This window comes from Brachyhypopomus gauderio, chromosome 7 (genome assembly GCF_052324685.1).
Source record: "Brachyhypopomus gauderio isolate BG-103 chromosome 7, BGAUD_0.2, whole genome shotgun sequence".
NCBI lineage: Eukaryota > Metazoa > Chordata > Actinopteri > Gymnotiformes > Hypopomidae > Brachyhypopomus > Brachyhypopomus gauderio.
In genome coordinates, this window is record NC_135217.1 from 3371816 (window position 1) to 3396588 (window position 24773).

Below are 24773 nucleotides of genomic sequence, written 5' to 3' on the forward strand. Positions count from 1 at the left end.
AGAAATCAAATTAACAAAGGGTTTAAAAAATAATATAGCTGTGACGCCGAAGCCGTCGGGACAGAGGCAGCCGGAAACGCAGGTGGAATGAACGGGGGTACTCAGATCGCCTCGTTCAGCCGCTGATGGGTGTCCTCCCACACCCGCTCGCTTCTCCGACACCACTCCTCGACGATGGGCTGGTCTGAGGAGGCGGCGTTCCAGGGGTAGAGCGACGGCCGATGACCGAGCACACACTCAAACGGTGTCATCCCCGTGAGTGAGTGAGGGGAGTTCTGTGTGTACTCGGCCCAAGGCAGAAGGGCGCACCACGTGTCCGCGTGCTCGCTGCAGTACGCGCTCAGGAACTTTCCCACCTCCTGGTTCGCGCGCTCCACCTGTCCATTAGCCTGCGGGTGGTAACCAGAGGTTAGGCTAACTGTGATGTTGAGCTTGGACAGGAACTCCCGCCACACACGCGAGGTGAACTGCGGTCCTCTGTCCGACACGATATCCTCAGGCAGACCGAACTGCCTGAACACGTGCCGAAACAAGAGTTCCGCTGTCTCCCACGCGGTGGGCAGGCTATGCAGAAGAAGGAACCGAACCATCTTGGAGAAGTGGTCAATCACCACCATAATGACCGTGTTCTCTTCGAAAGGAGAGAGGTCTGTGACGAAGTCCAGAGCGATGTGCGTCCACGGTTGCCTGGGTGTAGGGAGAGGGAGGAGCTTACCCGCAGGAGGAGTGTGTGGACCTGGACAGCGCATCCGCACGCTGGTTCTTCTCCCCCTACTCAGTGACTACTGAGTGTCAGGCCCGTCGCGATGGGGCAGGCAAACCAGGCAATTGCTTGGGGCCCCAAGCTGGCCTGGGGCCCCCAGACAACAACAGGTTAAGAATTAAATGCAGCGACAAACTGTGTGAGCCCCACTTTACATTCTCAAAGTCATGAGCAATGACACTGTTCTCAGAATCCCCCTCAACGGGGCCCCTCCCACCAGCTGCTGAAGGCAGGCAGACACTGTCCTGACAGACAGCCAAGTTTTAGACGCCGGCAAATATGAAACTTAACCATGAAGCGAATTCCATCAGGAAGCCAAAAGAGAAAACAAAAGAAGGAAGAGGAACACAAAAAACTAGTGGTGGGCCGTTAACGGCGTTCGTTAATTTGATACTCTTATCGGGCGATATAAAAATTATCGCCGTTAATCTATTCTTAAAGTTGGGTTGGGAACAAAATGGGTAAGCAAACTATGATGACTTTCAACTTGACAGTTTTTATTCCTAACCAAATTGCACAGTAGGGGCGAGAACGAGTTTTCAAACCTGTGAATTAAAAATCGTACGTGTGTTTACATGGATGCAGCCACGAAGTCGCCAGGTTTGCTTCATGGAAAATTCATTTTTAGGAATGTAAAATATTACCGGAACGAAGCTCGGAGCGGTCGTTTTCTGCATGGTCCTAGCGCAAGATTCGTCGCTATTTAAATATTTCTTTTTAACCGTTAAAACTGCAGAGGACCAAACCGGCTTTTGAAAAAGTCCCCCCCAAATTATGAAGTTAAATGTACTAAATGTTGGCTTACATTTCAAATATCATGTTTAGCTGAATAAACATGTTATCAACCCCTTTAATTGTACAGTATGTAGGCTTACAAATTCATGTTTAACTGAATAAACCGTTGAACACGAGTAGCCTACATTTTATTGAGTATGTTTTTTTTCTTCAAATATCAAAGTAGAACAGCTTCCTCAAGCAGTCATTGATGCATTTTGAAAACAGGAGATGAGCCCCTGGTCTAATGCACTCTCTGTATTAAGAAACCCTATCTCAAAAGCTGACTTTTAGTTATTACTTGGGTAGCACACATATGAGCCATTTTAATATAGATTAATCTAGATTAATTTCAAGATTTCAGTGAGATTAATCTAGATTAAAAAAATTAATCTATGCCCACCCCTAAAAAAAACACAAGACAGTGGTAAGTGATGATTTACACTGGATAAATTAGGCCTACCTGTACAAATGGTGTAATTTAGCAGCAGGTAGGCTAAAAACAATATATATGTCCCGGGTAATCCCATACTTAAATCTGCTATGTTCAGCTACAAGTAGTAAATTTGTAAAGTAGTTAGTTTGAGGTGTATATGCTATGGTTCTTGAAGGTGGACCGCGGCCAGATATGTTTTTTTTTTGGCCGGAGGGGGGTTTGGGCATGAGATTTCTGGTGTGGAGGTTGGGGGGGCCCCGGTTGGTGTCTTTGCTTGGGGCCCCCAAATACCTTGAAACGGCACTGCTGAGTGTATTCCAAGTGAATTTTCTGATTGTATTTCTGGTAGTTAATCTCTTTCTGGTTTTGTCTTCTGCCCCTGTCTAGCCCTCTCGTACTTCTGTCTGACCTCGCCCGAGTCCTCTGATCTGGCTGTTGGTGTCCTGTCTACCCGTATCCTATTTCTCCCCTTGCTGTTCCCTTTTGGTGTATTTTGTCCTCCTTTCATTAAGGGAACTCTGCTTGCACACTCTGCTTATGGATCCTCATTCACAGCCTGATCACCAGGCGTTACAGTATCTTTATTCCTCTTAAATCCACTCGTCTCTGTGTACTTGGCTAAATTTTGAAACATTGAACACACACAAATACACTTTCAAAATACACGTCAAACAGCTAAAGCTCAGTGTGTTGCCAACAAGCTGAGGATAATTGTCAGTAAGAGAGAGTTCAGCACTAGAAGACGAAGAACAATCGTCTTCCACCCTTCATGTTGAACTAAGAGAGGCACAATAAACATCAGCCAAAATAATCAAACATTACCTACAGAAATGATTATTTTATTAATAGCTGTATGATTAGACAGGTTCTTCTCCATTATTTATTTACTTTGAAATAAAAAAAAAAAGATTTTTGCTGTTTTTGCCCTGTTCTCTTCTGCCATTTTAAAGACACAATTCAACCCAAGATCTATGCATGCACACACCAATGTATCCATGATCAACTCATTCATCCATCCATCCATCCATCCAGTGTTACCTGAAACAGGTTGTTTAGTTCCATCTGTTGTTCTCTGGGCTGTAGTTGGTGGATACTGCAGACACTGATAAACGTCCTCGGTTTTGGTCCCAGTTCTCCCACTCTCATCTTCATCATACACGTTCTGGATCACAGAACTCCTCTGCTGCAACTCCATTGGGCAACAAACAAACACACACACACACACACACACACACACACACACACACACACACACACACACACACACACACACACACACACACACACACACCCTGATTAAACACACTTGGTTCCTGGACCTGAAACTACCCACTAAATGAAACTGCAGTCACCTCCTGAAACGTTTCTCTCTGACAGCAACATTTCTTTGCTTCTGCATTCATTTATGCTTTGTAAACTACACATTATTTATGTGTGCTAACCACTTGCTTCACATTTTCTTGCACTGATGATGCTGTGAAAATGTACAGTAACAACACAATAAAGACTTCCTACTTTGACGGATGCTGAGGCTTCTGTTTTCCATCTGACTCTATTTGTTCTGCACTGCAGTGAATCTCTGAATAGCTCATTTAATGTCAACACTGAGGTGGACAAGGACAAGACATGGTGGGTTCATTTGTATAGATACTGTCAATTCAAAGTGGCAAAGTAAAATGACTTTAGCAATTACAGGCCCAAGAGAAAAAACTAACAGAATACTGGACTCGGGACCAACCACAGTACTGTAGGCACAGACACAGATGTGAAAATGAATTCTATTATCTCTACAGAGCACAATATAACTGTTTCTGCACTGGGGAAAACCACTATTAGACAATGCAAGGCAAGGCAGCTTTATTTATATAACACATTTCATAGAGACCAGCAATTCACACAGGAAAAAAGAAATAAGCTTATTACAGCCCAAGATTTATCACCTTGGGAAGGTTATTGCCAAAAAATATAATGAATAAAAATTAAAACAAGATTTTAAAGGAATAAAATAGAAAATAAAATGAATAAAAGAATTTAAAGAAATCAAATTAACAAAGGGTTTAAAAATAATATAGCTGTCAATTGAGAGAAATTTAAAATAAGTTTAAGATAAAATAAATGATTAAAGAAGATAATATTAATGAGAAAGAGCGAGAGCGACTTCTGTTTATGCTGCAGGAATGTCAGGCACTTTGTATGTGTTTTCCCCTCCCAGCACCTTCCTGTGTTACAAGTCAACCTGTGGGACCAAATCAACCCAAGGGGAGAAACATCTGATTTAACTGGTTATTTTACATTTATATTATATAATAATACATCATATTATGATATTATATATTATATTTATATAAAATTTCTCCAGAAGACATCACCATAGGGGGAGGTTTCTGTGTGCACTGGAGCAGCTCTCACACACACCCATCCATTCACCCTCATCATATTGACCTCAGGGTCACAATCAGAATCTTCATTGTCCTGAGGAAGAGTCACAGCGATACAGATGATACAGCGAAACAGAGTAAAATTATCCCTCCAGGTCAGTGTTTCTGAACATAGTTCTCAAGCCCAACACAGAGTTCATAGTTTTTGCTCTAACACCCTCAGTACACTGGTGTCAGGTGTTCAGTGTTGTTAATCTGCTGATACAGACAAAAGTGTTTATTTCAATAATCAATATGGTAAATACCGAAAAACCATCTCCAGAAGCCTCTGATTGGTCTCTCTGCAACAACAGTTGCTTTCCATTGGCTATTGACATCAGCCCGGCCTACATAAATCCACACACACACACACACGCACCCGCACACACACACATACATAAGTATCTAATACCGTTGCTTCAGTGTTATAATAAGTGTTATGGCTGGTTAAATGGTTAAGAGTGGATAGACTTAAATATACACAATATGCATTGTCTTCTGTGTGGCTGATATGGTTTTAAATACTAACTAATAATAATACTAAGCAGGGCTCTCAAGTCTCACGCATTGAGCGTGTGACACACGCATTTGACCGTCTTCACACGCTCACACACCACACTTCCGATTTCACACGGCGAGAAAAAAAAATCTTTCGAAAAAATAATGCGCAATTTCCAAGTTTCGGCAGAAAAAAATGCGAATTAAGCCTTGTTTCCATTCATTACAGTTATGCGAATAAACTTTAGACCACGTGAGAGGACGCCAAACAATAGCGGTTTTACGTCCATCTGTCAGTTACGCATTTTTGCACGTTGAGGTTTTGAAACATTTTTTTCTTTTTCTTTTCTATACATGGAGAAGTTAAATTAAATTTTTGCTCTCTCCAGAACTGTATGCATTTTGTATGCATTTGCCAGCTTTACATCGAGATCATATACAGAACCACATGACTTGAGGCATGATACGTCATCGTTTATGCGAAAAACCCTTTTCCATCCAGTTTTTCCGAATTTTGGCGATGCGATAGTCTAACTTTTCCACCTCCTCCTAGCGTAAAAATCTTTTTGCGATATTTGGGGCTTTTTTTGAATTTTGGTCTTTTTCCATCCAGCTTTTTTCATGAAAAAAAAACTTGGTGGATGGCGATCAATCGCGATATACAAACACCTCCCCCCCCCCCCCCCCCCGCTCAATAACTTACGTTCGCCACCCCCCCCGTCAACAACTCTCACACTCTGACATGAATCCAAAACTTGAGAGCCCTGATACTAAGTCATTCTAGTGAGCAGTGAAACTGATAGAAACTTGCTATGACTGAAATTGTTAGCTAAGGAAAGATACATGTAGACAGATGTTGTGTCATTATGGGATGCCTAGTAGCTGTTGTGAATTAGCATGATGCTAATGTTTGTGCTGTGTAGTCATATTAAACAATCCAAGATAACTTCATCACTGCTTCTGTATTGATGTCTTACTCCCATAATTATAGTCAGTCCCACCAGGATTTCGCGGGCCTTTTTTGTGATTGTTGCGGGCTAAAATGTTTGATGTTGCGGGTGTTTTTCAAAAAAATTGCGATGGAAATTGCGGTGTGTTTTTGCTTTTTTGTGAGTACATTACAATAGGGAGTAAATGTTGTATGGTTTCCTCTATTTAGTAGTCCATTTTAATTATCTATTTACCTATTTATTCAGGGTTGCCAACTTTTCAAGATCGCTTGAAGTGAGATTTGAACCTGGAGGGGGTGGCGAACATTAATTGTTGACGGGGGGGGGGAGGGAGGGGGCGGAGTTAGCGAACGTAAGTTGTTACCGGGCGGCCTGTAAAATGGACACAAATTAAGTATTATATCGAGATCGATCGCCACTTGCGTGCGCTGCAGTGACTTCGCGGGCTACCGTTGCATTGTGGGGAATGTAGTGTTTGTGCGTGCAAAACACCATCGGGCGGCTGTGGCCTGGGGGCCGGTTCTAATAGTAATTAAATATCATCCAGGGGGCCATAGATAATCAATTCGCGGGTCGGATCTGGACAGTTTATCCCCGCTTTCATGTAGTGTACTGGGATACTACATTTCCCGATCTTTTTGCCGTTATTTTCGTCGCTCATGCTGCTTTCAGTCTGCTCCTCTTGAACGTATATACGGAAGTAAGGCGGGAGTTTGTCGACGTCACATCAATACGACATCAGTGATTGGTCAAATTTGCGGGAAAGTTGCGGTGATTAGCTGAAGTTGCAACACCGCCCTGAATTCGCGGGGTTTGCTTGAAGTTGCGTTGAAGTTGCAAATCGCAACATCGCGACTTTCTGGAGGGTCTGTATAGTGAGAAAAATATGTCTTAGCTACGCCCTCTTAGCTATGAATAATGGCGCATTTCCACTAGGGCCTACTTGGCGCGGTACGGTTCGATTCGCGACGGTTTGTGAGTGTTTCCATTAGTACCAGTTCCCTGTGAGGTACTTTTTTCGTACCGACTCGCTCGAGGTTCTAACCGTTCCGAAGCGGTACAGTTCTGTGACTAATAATTAGCGATCAAAAAATCCAGGGCGAACTGGACGGGGCCACTAGAAATGTAAAGGTTTTTAGCGAGGTTTCCGCGCTAATGGCCACTCATGGCTACCAGCGGTCCATTCAGCAGTGCCGGTCGGTCCAAGCTAAAAAAGCTTAAAAGCGATTACCGGGCGGTGAAGGACCATAACGGACGCAGCGGAGCAAACCGCAAAGACTGGAAATGGTTCCAGCAAATGGTTGTCATATACGGTCACCGGCCAGCCAGTAACGGAAGAGAAAACGTGCTGGACAGACACGGCAATGTTGGTGCTGGAGGCCACGGAGAATGGTGAGTGTATTGTGATTTCACAGTTTTACTACTAGGCTCGTAAAAGATGTAATATGAACGTAATATGAACGCATCTATTGTAAACGCAGGAATTTAGAGCTATCAATCAATCAATCAAATTTTATTTATATAGCGCTTTTTACAACAGTTGTTGTCACAAAGCAGCTTTACAAGTGCCGAGTCCTAGCCCCCAGTGAGCAAGCCAAGGGCGACAGTGGCAAGGAAAAACTCCCTAGTTTTTGCATGAGGAAGAAACCTTGAGAGGAACCAAGACTCAGGGGGGGAGCCCATCCTCCTCTGGCCGACACCGGTCACCATGACAACAACAACAATATAGACAGAATGTAGACAGAATGTAAAAGATGCAATAATGTCCATTTAGACCGAAAAAGATGTAATAATGTCCATCATGGTGTAGGCATCCGGTTAGGCAGGAGGTGGCCGGCCAGGATGGATCGCTTGTCTCTCCTCATCTCATTATACCTCAAGCAGGCGGGCAGCCATGTGGAGAAATGAAACAGGGAAAATTAGCTCTGTATGAGGACATATACAGGACAGGTAAAATTATAAACATTTCTGGAGTGTGGCAGCAACTCCGGCACTAAGTTAAATTATTACAGCCTAGCTAAAAAAAAAGGCAGAACCAGAAGGTAACATAGGCTTGGGGGCATTCTGAGACAATGGCATCCGTCCACTGCACTGTCAACAAACTTGAGTGACCACGAGCAGTGACAGGATGACAGCACCAGTACCCCAGTCTACCATAAAACCCTTCGTCTATGAACCCCTGGATCTGTACCTTTATCTAAGGGGGATATTAATTATCAAATGCTAGACTAAATAAGTGGGTTTTCAACCTAGATTTAAAGATTGTGACTGTGTCAGAGTCCCGGACACATTTAGGAAGATTATTCCAAAGCTGGGGGGCCTTATAAGAAAAGGCTCTTCCCCCTGCTGTTACCTTGTTAATTTGTGGAACTAATAACAGACCAGCACCCTGTGATCTTAGTTGATGTGGGGGTTCATAGTAGGAAATAAGTTCCTGGAGGTATTCAGGAGCAAGCCCGTGTAGTGCTTTATATGCTAATAATAGAATTTTAAAATCAATACGAAATTTAACTGGGAGCCAATGCAGGGCTGATAGGACTGGTCTAATATGCTGAAATTTTCTACTTCTGGTCAGAACTCTAGCTGCGGCATTTTGAACTACTTGAAGTTTATTTAGATTCCTATTTGAACATCCTGACAGTAGTGAATTTCAGTAGTCTAGTCTAGAGCTAACAAAGGCGTGCACCAATTTTTCTGCATCATCCTGTGATAATGCATTTCTTAATTTGGCAATGTTGCGGAGATGTAGAAAAGCTATCCTAGTAGTATTATCTATATATTTATCAAATGATAGGTCGGAGTCGAGTATGACGCCTAGGTTTTTGGCTACTGTGCCAGGTGTAATGGGATAGTCTGCAAGATTAAGCATTAAATTTGGAATTTTCTGTCTTGCGGCCTTAGGGCCCACAAGGAGAACTTCTGTTTTGTCCTCATTTAATTGTAGGAAGTTTAGAGACATCCAGCATTTAATATCTCTTACACAGGCCTCAATTTTTCCTAAACTGAGTTTGTCATCGGGTTTGGCTGATATGTAAAGTTGAGTGTCATCCGCATAGCAGTGAAAGTTGACACCATGTTTGTTTATAACTGTGCCCAATGGTAGCATATATAATGTAAATAATAGTGGTCCTAAGATGGAGCCTTGCGGGACCCCATATTTAACCATTGTATGTTTGGATGAAATATTATTGAGCTCTACAAACTGATAGCGATTTGTTAAGTAAGACTGAAACCATGAAAGGGCTGTGCCTGAGACTCTGAGCTACCTGTTCTGAGCTATGTTTGTAGTTAATGTTACCACCACAGTCACTACTGTACAATAGCTAGCTCTTAGCCTTGCTAGTTGCTAGTTAGCTGTAGCCATAAACACAGCATGAGCAGCAATGACGTGCTACACATTTTGTGCAGTTACGCTATATTGTTGTTGCTTTCACGGGAATGCTTGTGTTTAATATTTGTTATTTTTTACGTTCAAGATTCCCCTTCCACTGACGAGGCGAGCGGAGTTGGCGGAAAGTGTTTCCTTCAGCCGGGCTTTCCTCGGGGTGCTTGGCGAACTTGTGAACACCATGCGAGACAGACGCCAGTAAAAGCACACAAAATGTTGCTTGTAGTACTATAAATATTTATTTCATATAAAGCTATACGTATATATTTGCTTTTTGCACTTTTTTTAACTATAACTATATTATTTACATATGTTGTACTTTAAATATCTATATTTCATAATAAAGTTTGATTTAATTTGATTGTATGACTGATGCTTTTTATGCAGGGTGTGTTCAGCCTGTTTGAGTAATACCAAATTATTATCAATAATTAGAGCAACCACATACAATAATGAAGATAAAGATAAATAAGATACAATAATGCTATGTGTTAAGGGGCATCGACCGGTGTTGTGGTCGCATACAAACTACACTACACTGCGACACGGGCGACACTACAACCCGCGCGCCAACAGCGACTCCACCCACATTGGGGTGGTTCACCATTGTAATGGAAACACAACGCGACCGTACCGTTCCATTGCGAATCGACCCGTACCGAACCGTACCGCGCCAAGCAGGCCCTAGTGGAAATGCGCCATAAGTGGAAGTCTGAGAAAGTCTGATCTGAGAGAAATCTCTGTGACATTGCTGGGCTAATCCTCGTTTTGCACACAGAAGGGCAGACTAAGGCCTGGCATGCATATGTTTACAGGGAGGATTGAGGGTGGAGGATTAATCTGGCTGATGTTAGCAAGCCAGATTAATATCATCATAATATCATCATAGTAACATCAATTAAGAATATTTAATCAGTTGTATTGTGTATAGACTGTGTGAGCGTGTTTGTGTGTATGTCTACCATGTTATGGTCTTTATTCAGATGTACTGTTTATACACTGTGTGATGGTGTCTGTCTACCATGTTAAGGTCTTTATTCAAGTGTACTGTGTATAGTCTGTGTGAGCGTGTGTGTCTACCAGGTCAAGGTCTTTATTTAGGTGTACTGTGTATAGACTGTGTGAGCATGTGTGTCTACCATGTCAAGGTCTTTATTCAGGTGTACTGTGTATAGACTGTGTGAGAGTGTATTTGTCTACCATGTCAAGGTCTTTATTCAGGTGTAGGCTACTGTGTATAGACTGTGTGAGAGTGTATTTGTCTACCATGTCAAGGTCTTTATTCAGGTGTACTGTAGACTGTGAGCGTGTTTGTCTACCATGTAAAGGTCTGCTTTTGTGGCAAGCCTGGCCTTCCCCTCTGCACAGAATCTCTTAGCGCTGCTGCAGTTACCGTGGTTAGTCCAGACCAAATAGAACATGTCGTCATGGAGATGCCACATACCTGCCACATAATATACCAAGTGCAAACCCAAGTAGTCTCTGTGTTTAAACATGCACTGTGCATTCAGGAAGTCTGATCTACAGTTAACTTCTCCGTGTGATTTACCAGGGCAGCTCATACATGGCTCGAACTATTTTACCAGGAAATGTCTTTCTCTGCTTGGAATTGATTTAGATTTGGCACATGCTTTTGGAAATTTATACCTGAAAATCCTGTTAATTTTAGGCATTCAGATACATTTACAATATATATTTTTTACAATAGTGATTCTATGATTTGAATTAGTTCTGCTGTTTCATCACAGACTTAGCAACACTAAGGACTCTTAAATTATTTTCTCAGATGCTATTTCAAACCCAAACTAACATGCTGGAAAATGTAAAACTTAATTTATAGAATGATCTTCGCCTGTGTACTACACCTTTAAGTGTGTCCTGCGTGTTGATCACTCCCAGAGACTGCCTGAACTGAAAGTCTGGAAGTGCAGAAAAAATGCAAAATTACCTTATACCCATATCTGAAGAACATAAGAACATGAGAAGAAAGGATACAGAAGGTTGGAGATTTTGAAAAGAACTTTACTAAAAAAATATTTCAACATCATGTATCTGTCAGACCTGGAGTCATTACCTCCGTCGGCCACCAGAGGTCACAATCACCAGAGTTTTAGGTATCAGCTGTTTTCTATCAAAGTTAATTAGAACCAGTACTAAAGCCCGTCTCCTCCAGCCCAACCTCGCGAAGTATTGCCGTCTCTTTACGAGTGACTACTGAGTGTATTCTAAGTGAATTTTCTGAGTGTCTTTCTGGTGCTTGATCTTGTTTTGTTTTTTGCCCCTGTCTAGCCCTCTCGTACTTCTGCCTGACCTCGCCCGAGTCCTCTGATCTGGCTGTTGGGTGTCCTGTCTACCCGTATCCTGTTTCTCCCCTCGCTGTTCCCTTTTGGTGTATTTTGTCCTCCTTTCATTAAAAGAACTCTGCTTGCACACTCGGTTTATGGATCCTCATTCACAGCCTGATCACCAGGCGTTACAGTATCTTTATTCATCTTAAATCCACTCATCTCTGTGAACTTGGCTTACTTTTGAAACATGAAACACACACACAAATACACTTTCAAAATACACGTCAAACAGCTAAAACTCACTGTGTGTTGCCAATAAGCTGAGGATGATGATCAGTAAGAGAGAGTTGAGCACTAGAAGAAGAACAATCGTCTTCCACCCTTCATGTTGAACTAAGAGAGGCACAATAAACATCAGCCAAAATAATCAAACATTACCTACAGAAATGATTATTTTATTAATAGCTGTATGATTAGACAGGTTCTTCTCCATTATTTATTTACTTTAAAATAAGTGTAAATAAATTTTTATCATGTGTTTTCTTAAAATTGCTGTTGTTGCCCTGTTCTCTTCTACCGTTTTAAAGACACAATTCAACCCAAGATCTATGCATGCACACACCAATGTATCCATGATCAACTCATTCATCCATCCATCCATCCATCTAGTCTTACATGAAACAGGTTGTTCAGTTCCATCTGCTGTTCTCTGGGCTGTAGTTGGTGGATACTGCAAACACTGATAAACGTCCTCGGTTTTGGTCTCAGTTCTCCCACTCTCATCTTCATCATACGCATTCTGGATCACAGAACTCATCTGCTGCAACTCCATTGGGCTACCAACACACACACACACACACACACACACACACACACACACACACACACACACACACACACACACACACACACCCTGATTAAACAGACTTGGTTCCTGGACCTGAAACTACCCACTAAATGCAACTGCAGTCACCTCCTGCAACGTTTCTCTCTGACAGCAACATTTCTTTGCTTCTGCATTCATTTATGCTTTGTAAACTACACATTATTTATGTGTGCTAACCACTTGCTTCACATTTTCTTGCACTGATGATGCTGTGAAAATGTACAGTAACAACACAATAAAGACCTCCTACTTTGACGGATGCTGAGGCTTCTGTTTTCCATCTGACTCTATTTGTTCTGCACTGCAGTGAATCTCTGAATAGCTCATTTAATGTCAACACTGAGGTGGACAAGGACAAGACATGGTGGGTTCATTTGTATAGATACTGTCAATTCAAAGTGGCAAAGTAAAATGACTTTAGCAATTACAGGCCCAAGAGAAAACAGAATACTGGACTCGGGACCAACCACAGTACTGTAGGCACAGACACAGATGTGAAAATGAATTCTATTATCTCTACAGAGCACAATATAACTGTTTCTGCACTGGGGAAAACCACTATTAGACAATGCAAGGCAAGGCAGCTTTATTTATATAACACATTTCATAGAGACCAGCAATTCACACAGGAAAAAAGAAATAAATAATCCCAAAAAATATAATGAATAAAAATTAAAACAAGATTTTAAAGGAATAAAATAGAAAATAAAATGAATAAAAGAATTTAAAGAAATAAAATTAACAAAGGGTTTAAAAATAATATAGCTGTAAATTGAGAGAAATTTAAAATAAGTTTAAGATAAAATAAATGATTAAAGAAGATAATATTAATGAGAAAGAGAGAGAGCGACTTCTGTTCATGCTGCAGGAATGTCAGGCGCTCTGTATGTGTTTTCACCTCCCAGCACCTTCCTGTGTTACAAGTCAACCTGTGGGACCAAATCAACCCAAGGGGAGAAACATCTGATTTAACTCGTTATTTTACATTTATATTATATAATAATACATCATATTATGATATTATATATTATATTTATATAAAATTTCTCCAGAAGACATCACCATGGGGGGAAGAGTCTAGGAGGTGTTTCCTGTTTCTGTGGGCACTGGAGCAGCTCTCACACACACCCATCCATTCACCCTCATCATATTGACCTCAGGGTCACAATCAGAATCTTTATCGTCCTGAGGAAGAGTCACAGCGATACAGATGATACAGCGAAACAGAGTAAAATTATCCCTCCAGGTCAGTGTTTCTGAACATAGTTCTCAAGCCCAACACAGAGTTCATAGTTTTTGCTCTAACACCCTCAGTACACTGGTGTCAGGTGTTCAGTGTTGTTAATCTGCTGATACAGACAAAAGTGTTTATTTCAATAATCAATATGGTAAATACCGAAAAACCATCTCCAGAAGCCTCTGATTGGTCTCTCTGCAACAACAGTTGCGTTCCATTGGCTATTGACATCAGCCCGGCCTACATAAATCCACACACACACGCACCCGCACACACACACACACACATACATAAGTATCTAATACCGTTGCTTCAGTGTTATAATAAGTGTTATGGCTGGTTAAATGGTTATGAGTGGATAGACTTAAATATACACAATATGCATTGTCTTCTGTGTGGCTGATATGGTTTTAAATACTAACTAATAATAATACTAAGTCATTCTAGTGAGCAGTGAAACTGATAGAAACTTGCTATGACTGAAATTGTTAGCTAAGGAAAGATACATGTAGACAGATGTTGTGTCATTATGGGATGCCTAGTAGCTGTTGTGAATTAGCATGATGCTAATGTTTGTGCTGTGTAGTCATATTAAACAATCCAAGATAACTTCATCACTGCTTCTGTATTGATGTCTTACTCCCATAATTATAGTGAGAAAAATATGTCTTAGCTACGCCCTCTTAGCTATGAATAAGTGGAAGTCTGAGAAAGTCTGATCTGAGAGAAATCTCTGTGACATTGCTGGGCTAATCCTCGTTTTGCACACAGAAGGGCAGACTAAGGCCTGGCATGCATATGTTTACAGGGAGGATTGAGGGTGGAGGATTAATCTGGCTGATGTTAGCAAGCCAGATTAATATCATCATAATATCATCATAGTAACATCAATTAAGAATATTTAATCAGTTGTATTGTGTATAGACTGTGTGAGCGTGTTTGTGTGTATGTCTACCATGTTATGGTCTTTATTCAGATGTACTGTTTATACACTGTGTGATGGTGTCTGTCTACCATGTTAAGGTCTTTATTTAGGTGTACTGTGTATAGACTGTGTGAGCATGTGTGTCTACCATGTCAAGGTCTTTATTCAGGTGTACTGTGTATAGACTGTGTGAGAGTGTATTTGTCTACCATGTCAAGGTCTTTATTCAGGTGTAGGCTACTGTGTATAGACTGTGTGAGAGTGTATTTGTCATCTCAAGGTCTTTATTCAGGTGTACTGTAGACTGTGAGCGTGTTTGTCTACCATGTCAAGGTCTGCTTTTGTGGCAAGCCTGGCCTTCCCCTCTGCACAGAATCTCTTAGCGCTGCTGCAGTTACCGTGGTTAGTCCAGACCAAATAGAACATGTCGTCATGGAGATGCCACATACCTGCCACATAACATACCAAGTGCAAACCCAAGTAGTCTCTGTGTTTAAACATGCACTGTGCGTTCAGGAAGTCTGATCTACAGTTAACTTCTCCATGTGATTTACCAGGGCAGCTCATACATGGCTCGAGCTATTTTACCAGGAAATGTCTTTCTCTGCTTGGAATTGATTTAGATTTGGCACATGCTTTTGGAAATTTATACCTGAAAATCCTGTTAATTTTAGGCATTCAGATACATTTACAATATATATTTTTTACAATAGTGATTCTATGATTTGAATTAGTTCTGCTGTTTCATCACAGACTTGGCAACACTAAGGACTCTTAAATTATTTTCTCAGATGCTATTTCAAACCCAAACTAACATGCTGGAAAATGTAAAACTTAATTTATAGAGTGATCTTCGCCTGTGTACTACACCTTTAAGTGTGTCCTGCGTGTTGATCACTCCCAGAGACTGCCTGAACTGAAAGTCTGGAAGTGCAGAAAAAAGGCAAAATTACCTTATACCCATATCTGAAGAACATAAGAACATGAGAAGAAAGGATACAGAAGGTTGGAGATTTTGAAAAGAACTTTACTAAAAAAATATTTCAACATCATGTATCTGTCAGACCTGGAGTCATTACCTCCGTCGGCCACCAGAGGTCACAATCACCAGAGTTTTAGGTATCAGCTGTTTTCTATCAAAGTTAATTAGAACCAGTACTAAAGCCCGTCTCCTCCAGCCCAACCTCGCGAAGTATTGCCGTCTCTTTACGAGTGACTACTGAGTGTATTCTAAGTTAATTTTCTGAGTGTCTTTCTGGTGCTTGATCTTGTTTTGTCTTTTGCCCCTGTCTAGCCCTCTCGTACTTCTGCCTGACCTCGCCCGAGTCCTCTGATCTGGCTGTTGGTGTCCTGTCTACCCGTATCCTATTTCTCCCCTCGCTGTTCCCTTTTGGTGTATTTTGTCCTCCTTTCATTAAGGGAACTCTGCTTGCACACTCTGCTTATGGATCCTCATTCACAGCCTGATCACCAGGCGTTACAGTATCTTTATTCCTCTTAAATCCACATCTCTGTGAACTTGGCTAACTTTTGAAACATGAAACACACACACAAATACACTTTCAAAATACACGTCAAACAGCTAAAACTCACTGTGTGTTGCCAACAAGCTGAGGATGATTGTCAGTAAGAGAGAGTTGAGCACTAGAAGAAGAAGAACCATCGTCTTCCTCCATCCATGTTGAACTAAGAGAGGCACAATAAACATCAGCCAAAATAATCAAACATTACCTACAAAAATGATTATTTTATTAATAGCTGTATGATTAGACAGGTTCTTCTCCATTATTTATTTACCTTAATATAAGTGTAAATAAATTTTTACCATGCATTTTCTTAAAATTGCTGTTGTTGTCCTGTTCTCTTCTACCGTTTAAAAGACACAATTCAACCCAAGATCTATGCATGCACACACCAATGTATCCATAATCAACTCATTCATCCATCCATCCATCCAGTCTTACATGAAACAGGTTGTTCAGTTCCATCTGTTGTTCTCTGGGCTGTAGTTGGTGGATACTGCAGACACTGATAAATGTCCTCGGTTTTGGTCCCAGTTTTCCCACTCTCATCTTCATCATACGCATTCTGGATCACAGAACTCATCTGCTGCAACTCCATTGGGCCACAAACAAACACACACACACCCTAACTAAACACACTTGGTTCCTGGACCTGAAACTACCCACTAAATGCAACTGCAGTCACCTCCTGCAACGTTTCTCTCTGACAGCAACATTTCTTTGCTTCTGCATTCATTTATGCTTTGTAAACTACACATTATTTATGTGTGCTAACCACTTGCTTCACATTTTCTTGCACTGATGATGCTGTGAAAATGTACAGTAAAAACACAATAAAGACCTCCTACTTTGACGGATGCTGAGGCTTCTGTTTTCCATCTGACTCTATTTGTTCTGCACTGCAGTGAATCTCTGAATAGCTCATTTAATGTCAACACTGAGGTGGACAAGGACAAGACATGGTGGGCTAATTTGTATAGATACTGTCAATTCAAAGTGGCAAAGTAAAATGACTTTAGTAATTACAGGCCCAAGAGAAAAAACTAACAGAATACTGGACTCGGGACCAACCACAGTACTGTAGGCACAGACACAGATGTGAGGCAAGGCAGCTTTATTTATATAACACATTTTATATAGACCAGCAATTCACACAGGAAAAAAGAAATAAGCTTATTACAGCCCAAGATTTATCACCTTGGGAAGGTTATTGCCAAAACATATGATGAATAAAAATTAAAACAAGGTTTTAAAGGAATAAAATAGAAAATAAAATCAATAAAATAATTTAAAGAAATCAAATTAACAAAGGGTTTAAAATAATATAGCTGTAAATTGAGAGAAATTAAAATATGTTTAAGATAAAATAAATCATTAAAGGAGATAATATTAATGAGAAAGAGAGAGAGTGACTTCTGTTCATGTTGCAGGAATGTCAGGTGCTCTGTATGTGTTTTCCCCTCCCAGCACCTTCCTGTGTTACAATGAATTAAAATAAGAATAAGTAAAAGACAAATAAACCTAGAAATAATGTCACATTTTAGGTACAATGCTTCAGCGCCTACACAATAATTTACAAGACTAACCTCAACCAAAAGCCTGACCAAAAAATAAGTCAGTTTTTGTCTTAAATTAAAAAACATCCAGTGTTGGAGCACTTCTAATAGCCTCTGGCAGCTGGTTCCATTTAGAAACGACATATAGCTAAATGATGCCTCTCCATGCTTATATTTTACCTGGGGCAGGACTAACTGATTAGTTCCTAATGAACTAAGACTCACAACGGCCTGACTCTGCCTGCCTCATAGCTCTGCAGCATATCAGATGGACTAAGAGGGCAACAGCACACAAAATATTTAATTTAAAAAAAGCACTAGCAGGAACATAAGATTTACTGTACATTATACAATAAAAGTGGTAAAAACATCAAAGGCATCATAGTGCTTAGTCTGATTGTGTGATTTGTGTGTGACTTGTGTATTTGTCTGTATTTTGTGTAATTTGTGTGTTAACGGGCCGCCCAATGGAGGATGGGTTCCCTTTTGAGTCTTGGTTCTCCCAATGTTTCTTCCTATTCCCTACCATCATAGGGAGTTTTTCCTCGCCACTGTCGCCTTTGGCTTGCTCATTAGGATTCTGGACCCATAGTATTGTTAACCTTTTAAATCCTGTAAAGCGCTTTGTGACAACATGTGTTGTGAAAAGCGCTATACAAATAAACTTTGATTGATTGATTGATTGAGTGCCACTGTCAAATAAATTCGGCAGTGACCAAATCAGACCAAGGGGAGAAACCTGCACATCTGACTCAAATTTCACGTTGGTTATTTTACATTTATATTATCTAATAATACATCAAAATATGATATTTACATATTATATTTATATAAATTTTTTTCAGAAGACATCACCATGGGGGGAGCAGTTTCCTGTTTTCCAATTGTGTGCACTCGGGCAGCTCTCACACACACCCATCCATTCACCCCCATCGTACTGTCCTCAGGGTCACAATCAGAATCTTCATCGTCCTGAGGAAGAGTCACAGCGATACAGATGATACAGCGAAACAGAGTAAAATTATCCCTCCAGGTCAGTGTTTCTGAACATAGTTCTCAAGTCCAACACAGAGTTCATAGTTTTTGCCCTAACACCCTCAGTACACTGGTGTCAGGTGTTCAGTGTTGTTAATCTGCTGATACAGACAAAAGTGTTTATTTAAATAATCAATATGGTAAATACCGAAAAACCATCTCCAGAAGCCTCTAATTGGTCTCTCTGCAACAACAGTTGCTTTCCATTGGCTATTGACATCAGCCAGGCCTACATAAATCCACACACACACACACGCACGCACGCACGCAGCACGCACGCACGCACGCACGCACGCACGCACACACACACACACACACACACACACACACACACACACACACACACACACAAACCACTCAGGAAAGTATAGCCACACATACACACTAACATAAGTATCTAATACCATTGCTTCAGTGGTATAATAAGTGTTATGGCTGGTTAAATGGTTATGAGTGGATAAACTTAAATATACACAATATACATTGTCTTCTGTGTGGCTGATATGGTTTTAAATACTAACTAATAATAATAATACTAAGTCATGTGTCTACCATGTTGAGGTCTTTAATCAGGTGTACTATGTATAGATTGTGTGAGCGTGTGTGTGTGTCTACCATGTCAAGGTCTTTATTCAGATGTACTGAGTATACACTGTGTGATGGTGTGTGTCTCCCATGTTAAGGTCTTTATTCAGGTGTACTGTGTATAGACTGGGTTAGTGTGTGTAAGTAATAAGTAAGTAATTAAGTGTTTAATTATATAGCACTTTTCCAAGTAGGCCTATAAACTGCTTAACAAAAAATTCAAGCATAAAAAAATAAAATAAAAATTTAAACATAAAAAAATAAAACACTACGTAAAAACAAATAAAAGAAGTCATCACAACCAAATGCATAAAAAATGACTAACCTCATGACCAGCCATGACCAACCTCAAATGCTACACCGTACAAGTATGTCTGTGTGTATTTGTCTACCATGTCAAGGTCTTTATTCAGGTGTACTGTGTATAGACTGTGTGAGAGTGTATTTGTCTACCATGTCAAGGTCTGCTTTTGTGGCAAGCCTGGCCTTCCTCTCTGCACAGAATCTCTTAGCGCTGCTGCAGTCACCGTGGTTAGTCCAGACCAAATAGAACATGTCGTCATGGAGATGCCACATACCTGCCACATAATATACCAAGTGCAAACCCAAGTAGTCTCTGTGTTTAAACATGCACTGTGCATTCAGGAAGTCTGATCTATGATTTAAATTAGTTCTGCTGGTTCATCACAGATACTTGGTGACACTAAGAACTCTTAAATCATTTTGTCCAAAGCAAAATCACACCCAAACTAATATTCTAAAAAATGAAACCTTTAATAACACAGGATTACAAAAAAATATTTTTTGTAAATTGTCTATGTTTTGAAAACTGATTTAGGACAATTTTGCACTGCTGAATCCAAAAATAACGTCCTTTTTTTCAATCAGATCAAGTTTTTGTGATAATTAGATTGTTAAAAATCCTATTTTCTGTCTAAATGGATTACATTTTGTGACATTATTGGCTGAGTTTTAGCAATATTTCTGATCCAAATTAGATTTCTAAAAGAGAAATTGTTTTCAGATACAATTTATTAAAGAATTGAATGTTATAGTCAGGCCCGTTGACAGTCTTGCTGGGGCCCAGGACAAAAAAATTTCATGTGCCCCCACCCATCCCCCTCCCGCTTACGTCAGTTGAATTTCCTATGTAGCAGACAATATAGTATATAATATAGCCACACATCAAAGCGGTTTCTGACAGCTGACTGGTTTATACTTGATGCGTCGCGGCGCGAGTGTCTGCGCGACGACAATGATGTCATCATAGTGGCACCGCCCAAGCGAGTGCCTCACGCGCTGTCGAGGTCGTGCACCTCTCGCTGCGCTTCAGCACAATGAACAAAGTCATGTTTGCAGGGTTCATACACCTTTGCAAGGTGGAATTAAAACACTTGTATGTCACTTTAAAGGTCCATTTCAATACTTCCCAGCATGTTAAACTTAATTAAGTTAAATATTTATACATTTACTTGTAATGATTCGAAATAATTAGCTTTTCATCACATTATTTAATGGTTGTTTATTTTCAAAAAGCCCAATCTTAACGTCTTCACGTTCTCTCATGTTGCGTCCTGGAATTACAAGAGGCTCGTATTTGTTAACGTAATACGAGAGAACTGTTCAGTCAGATAGATATTTGTTGTGAAACGAAGTAGTTACAATTTCAAGCATTTTCAAGTACTTTAGCCTAAATTCCAGCACTTTTCAAAATTTGTCAGGTAAATGTTTTTCCTTTCTTTTTTGCGCTCCAGATTTCTGTATTTACTTTAACTATCCACCACTGTATTTCCCGCTGTTGGGCGGGTACCAGCCGGTTACGGTCGGTACTGGATCAAACCATTTTTCAGTGGGAGGCGGGGGTGTATGCACTTAATGGAAAATATGCAGATAGGTAAAAAACATATATATTTTTGCCATTGAGCTTATTTTGAGTACAGAATTTTATATTAATGAAAGATTTCAAGATTATTTAAAGTTATAGACTTAAATTGCTGGGCTCTTTGATGGGCCCCCCTGGCCCTGGGGCCCGGGACAACAGACCCGGTTGTCCCCCCCTGTCGACGGGGCTGGTTATAGTGGGCATTAGTAAAGGTACGTACATGTTAATTGCATGTTACATCTTCACTGTTGGAAATTTAGGGCTTGAACTTCTGTTTTTTGGAAATCCTAGAATGCTCAGCGACTGGGGTGTCTCTCTTCAGAGTCCAACAGTAATCAGCCATCATGACTGATCATCATGACATCATGATCCCAGATTCTCAGGAAATCAATCTATATGTGAGAATAAGTAATGCATTTTGATGCTCATGTTGCATCCGAGGTTTCTGAAAGCAGTCAGCATATTGGTGAGTTCTGAGTAGTTGCTGGCCTTGGTGTTGCCAACAAAGTTCTTCACAGCCAAAACAAAAGCCTTCCATGCTTCCACTTCAATTTTGTTCATTGAGTTCTCAAAGTCTGGATCTCTGATGAGCTGAAGGATATGAGGACCATCAAATATTCCAGCTTTCAACTTCTATATGGTCAATCCTGGGAAAGCCTGGCACAAGTAAGTGAAACAGTCACCATTGTTGTTTAGATCTTTGGTAAACTGTTTGATCAAGCTGAGCTTGATGTGCAGTGGTGGGAAGAGTATCCTGTCTCTATCCACCAGAGGGTTGTTGATGACATTCCTTGCTCTGCAAGGCACCAATTCCTCCCACACAGGCCAGTTCCTCTTCGTGTAATGCTGAGCAGTGTCCCTACTATCCCACATGCACAGAAAGCATAGGTATTTGGTGAACCCAGACTGCTGTCCCAACAAAAAGTTAACCATCTTCAGGTAAACACAAATGAACCACTCATGCTGATCATAATAATAATAATAATAATTTCGACTTCTATAGCGCCTTTCAAAGTACCCAAGGACGCTGTACAGAGAGGAAATATATATATATATATTGTGTCTATTTAGAGTGTGTCTATTTTGTGTGTTCCCATAGAACCGACCTAAGTTGAGGAAGATGTGAGAAAATGTTGATTAAATAGATGGGCCTTTAGTTGAGCCTTGAATGTGTTAAGAGATGGTAAGAGACGGAGGGAGAGGGGAAGAGAGTTCCAGAGAGTCGGAGCCGCCACACTAAAAGATCGACCACCCATGGTGCTCAACTTGAATCTGGGAACAACTAAAAGTCCAGTGTCAGATGACCGAAGCCGGCGAGTTGGGATATATATATAGCCAGGTATATGGGAGCCAAACCAGAGAGTGCTTTGAAAGTAAGTACTAGACTTTTGTACTGGATACAGAGACTTATCGGAAGCCAATGGAGATGCTCTAGGACAGATGTTATATGGTTGTACTTCCTTGACAGGGTCAGAACACGAGCAGCAGCATTCTGAACAGTCTGAAAGGACCGAAGAGACTTAGAGGGAAGACCATAGAAGAGAGAGTTGCAGTAGTCAAGTTTGGAAGTGTGTTGAGCATGAACCAAGGTTACAGCAGATTTAGGAGACAGAAATGAACATAGGCGGGAGATATTGCGGAGTTGGAGGAAGGCTGATTTAGTGAGTGAACGTATCTGAGGTTCGAATGAAAGAGTCGGATCAAACAGAACCCCAAGATTACGTGCAACAGGTGATGATTTGACCGGCATACCAGCAACAGTAAGCGATGTATTGGCAAGGGAAAGGGCCACAGACTTAGTGCCAATAATAAGAAACTCAGTCTTATGGGCATTTAATAGAAGAAAATTAGCATGTAGCCACAGGTTGAGGTCAAATATACATTTAGTGATGGATGGGGGTGGGAAAGGTGCATGAGGCTTAAAGCTGAGATAAAGCTGAGTGTCATCAGCACAGAGATGGTATTTTAATCCATACTGTCGTAACAACTCACCGAGTGGCAGAATATAAATAGTAAAGAGCAGTGGTCCTAGCACTGAGCCCTGAGGAACACCCTGAGCAACTGGAGCTAAATCTGATTTACAATTACCCAAGCGTATGAACTGACGCCTATCCGAGAGGTATGAAGTGAACCAAGAAATAACGGTACCAGAAAACCCAAGATCATGGAGCCGTGAGAGCAGTATTGAATGTTTGACTGTATCAAAGGCAGCAGTAAGATCGAGGAGTAAAAGAAGAGAGGCATGGCCATTATCAGAGGAGAGATTATCAGGGCAGTCATGGCCTTGCGGTTAGGGAACTGGTCTTGTGACCGGAGGGTCGCAGGTTCGATTCCCAGACCTGAGGCCATGACTGAGGTGCCCCTGAGCAAGGCCCTAACCCTCAATTGCTCACTTGTATAAAAATGAGATAAAAATGTAAGTCCCTCTGGATAAGGGCGTCTGCCAAATGCTGTAAATGTAATACCAAAATAGGCATGGTAAGCATGCTTTATGAAACTTGTGACTGGATTTCTGTTAGTCACAATGGTGTATTCGCCACAGATGTAGCACAATACGTCGGGTTTATTTTTGCAAGATCTTCTGGTTGAAGCCATTTTTATCACCAGCAAAAAAATGGTGTGGCTATAGTTCAAAAAGCTGACCTGATGCAGCAAAACCAATGTGATTTTTGGATTCAGTAATTAAAAATTGTACAAAATTTAGCAAAAAAAAAATTAGACAATAAATTTTGTGTTGACCAGTGTTATGCTTGTGTACTACACCTTTAATTGTGTCCTGGGTGTTCATCACTCCCAGAGACTGCCTGAATTGATAGTCTAGAAGTGCAAGAAAAGGTTTAATAAATCACAATTACCTCTTTTACCCATATCTGACGGATATAAGAATATGAGAAAGGATAAAGAAGGTTGGAGATTTTGAAAAGAACTTAATTTAAAAATTATCCAATAATCTAAATAATCATACATTCTTTATTCATCTGAAATTATTTTGTCTATATATTTTACTAATCTTTGACACATACACAAATACAATTTCAAAATACACGTCAAACAGCTAAAACTCACAGTGTGTTGCCAACAAGCTGAGGATGATGGTCAGTAAGAGAGAGTTGAGCACTAGAAGAAGAAGAACCATCGTCTTCCTCCCTCCATGTTGAACTAAGAGAGGCACAATAATAGTCAGCCAAGTAATCAAACATTACCTACATAAATTATTATTTTATTTATAACTGATCAGACAGGTTTTTCTCCATTATTTATTTACTTAAAAATAAATAAATAAATAAATTTAACAAACATTTTCTTAAAATTGCTGTTGCCCTGTTCTCTTCTACCATTTTAAAGACACAGTTCTACCCAAGATCTTTCCATGCACACATTAACGTACCCATAATCAACTCATCCATCCATCCATCCATCCAGTGTTACCTGAAACAGGTTGTTCAGTTCCATCTGCTGTTCTCTGGGCTGTAGTTGGTGGATACTGCAGACACTGATAAACGTCCTCGGTTTTGGTCCCAGTTCTCCCACTCTCATCTTCATCATACACATTCTGGATCACAGAACTCATCTGCTGCAACTCCATTGGGCCACAAACAATCACACACACATCCTGACTAAATACACTTG

General features: G+C 40.6%; 2 protein-coding genes across 4 annotated transcripts; both read right to left on the reverse strand.

The window, feature by feature from the left end:
• Positions 1-284: 284 nt before the first annotated feature.
• Positions 285-16895, reverse strand: LOC143518476 (uncharacterized). Of its 2 annotated transcripts, XM_077010961.1 has the most exons (15): positions 16527-16895; positions 16156-16248; positions 15433-15486; positions 14887-15011; positions 13797-13877; positions 13463-13585; positions 12190-13329; positions 11818-11907; positions 11092-11145; positions 10546-10670; positions 4657-4737; positions 4343-4445; positions 3012-4209; positions 716-850; positions 285-389 (listed from the first exon to the last, which is right to left on the reverse strand). In XM_077010961.1, exons 7-13 carry the CDS (start codon positions 12344-12346, stop codon positions 4205-4207), a joined length of 615 nt encoding a protein of 204 aa, XP_076867076.1. In that variant the 5' UTR covers positions 12347-13329; positions 13463-13585; positions 13797-13877; positions 14887-15011; positions 15433-15486; positions 16156-16248; positions 16527-16895; the 3' UTR covers positions 285-389; positions 716-850; positions 3012-4204. The 2 variants fall into 2 exon arrangements, with proteins under 2 accessions (XP_076867076.1, XP_076867075.1); XM_077010960.1 differs by lacking the exons at positions 285-389; positions 716-850; positions 3012-4209; positions 4343-4445; positions 4657-4737 and having other exon boundaries at positions 7337-10670.
• A 300-nt stretch (positions 16896-17195) lies between these two features.
• Positions 17196-24748, reverse strand: LOC143518474 (uncharacterized). 2 transcript variants are annotated; one of them, XM_077010959.1, is made up of 7 exons: positions 24573-24748; positions 24210-24302; positions 23907-23960; positions 19715-19839; positions 18825-18905; positions 18497-18613; positions 17196-17559 (listed from the first exon to the last, which is right to left on the reverse strand). In XM_077010959.1, the coding sequence occupies exons 1-7, from the start codon at positions 24727-24729 to the stop codon at positions 17521-17523; spliced, it is 666 nt and encodes a 221-aa protein (XP_076867074.1). In that variant the 5' UTR covers positions 24730-24748; the 3' UTR covers positions 17196-17520. The 2 variants fall into 2 exon arrangements, with proteins under 2 accessions (XP_076867074.1, XP_076867072.1); XM_077010957.1 differs by lacking the exon at positions 17196-17559 and having other exon boundaries at positions 18043-18613.
• Between the last annotated feature and the right edge of the window lie 25 nt (positions 24749-24773).

What these genes read in the sequence shown, in the direction of transcription:
- LOC143518476 (XM_077010960.1), bottom strand. Translation starts at nt 16,683, where the DNA reads ATGGAGTTGCAGCAGATGAGTTCTGTGATCCAGAATGCGTATGATGAA. An exon ending in AACTGAACAACCTGTTTCAT is followed by an intron (nt 16,249 to 16,526) that starts GTAAGACTGGAT and finishes TGCCTCTCTTAG; the next exon opens with TTCAACATGGATGGAGGAAG. An exon ending in CAAAAGCAGACCTTGACATG is followed by an intron (nt 13,878 to 14,886) that starts GTAGACAAACAC and finishes GGATTTATGTAG; the next exon opens with GCCGGGCTGATGTCAATAGC.
- LOC143518474 (XM_077010957.1), bottom strand. Translation starts at nt 24,729, where the DNA reads ATGGAGTTGCAGCAGATGAGTTCTGTGATCCAGAATGTGTATGATGAA. An exon ending in CACCCAGGACACAATTAAAG is followed by an intron (nt 19,840 to 23,906) that starts GTGTAGTACACA and finishes ATTATGTGGCAG; the next exon opens with GTATGTGGCATCTCCATGAC. An exon ending in CTTCTGGAGATGGTTTTTCG is followed by an intron (nt 18,614 to 18,824) that starts GTATTTACCATA and finishes ACTCTTCCTCAG; the next exon opens with GACGATGAAGATTCTGATTG.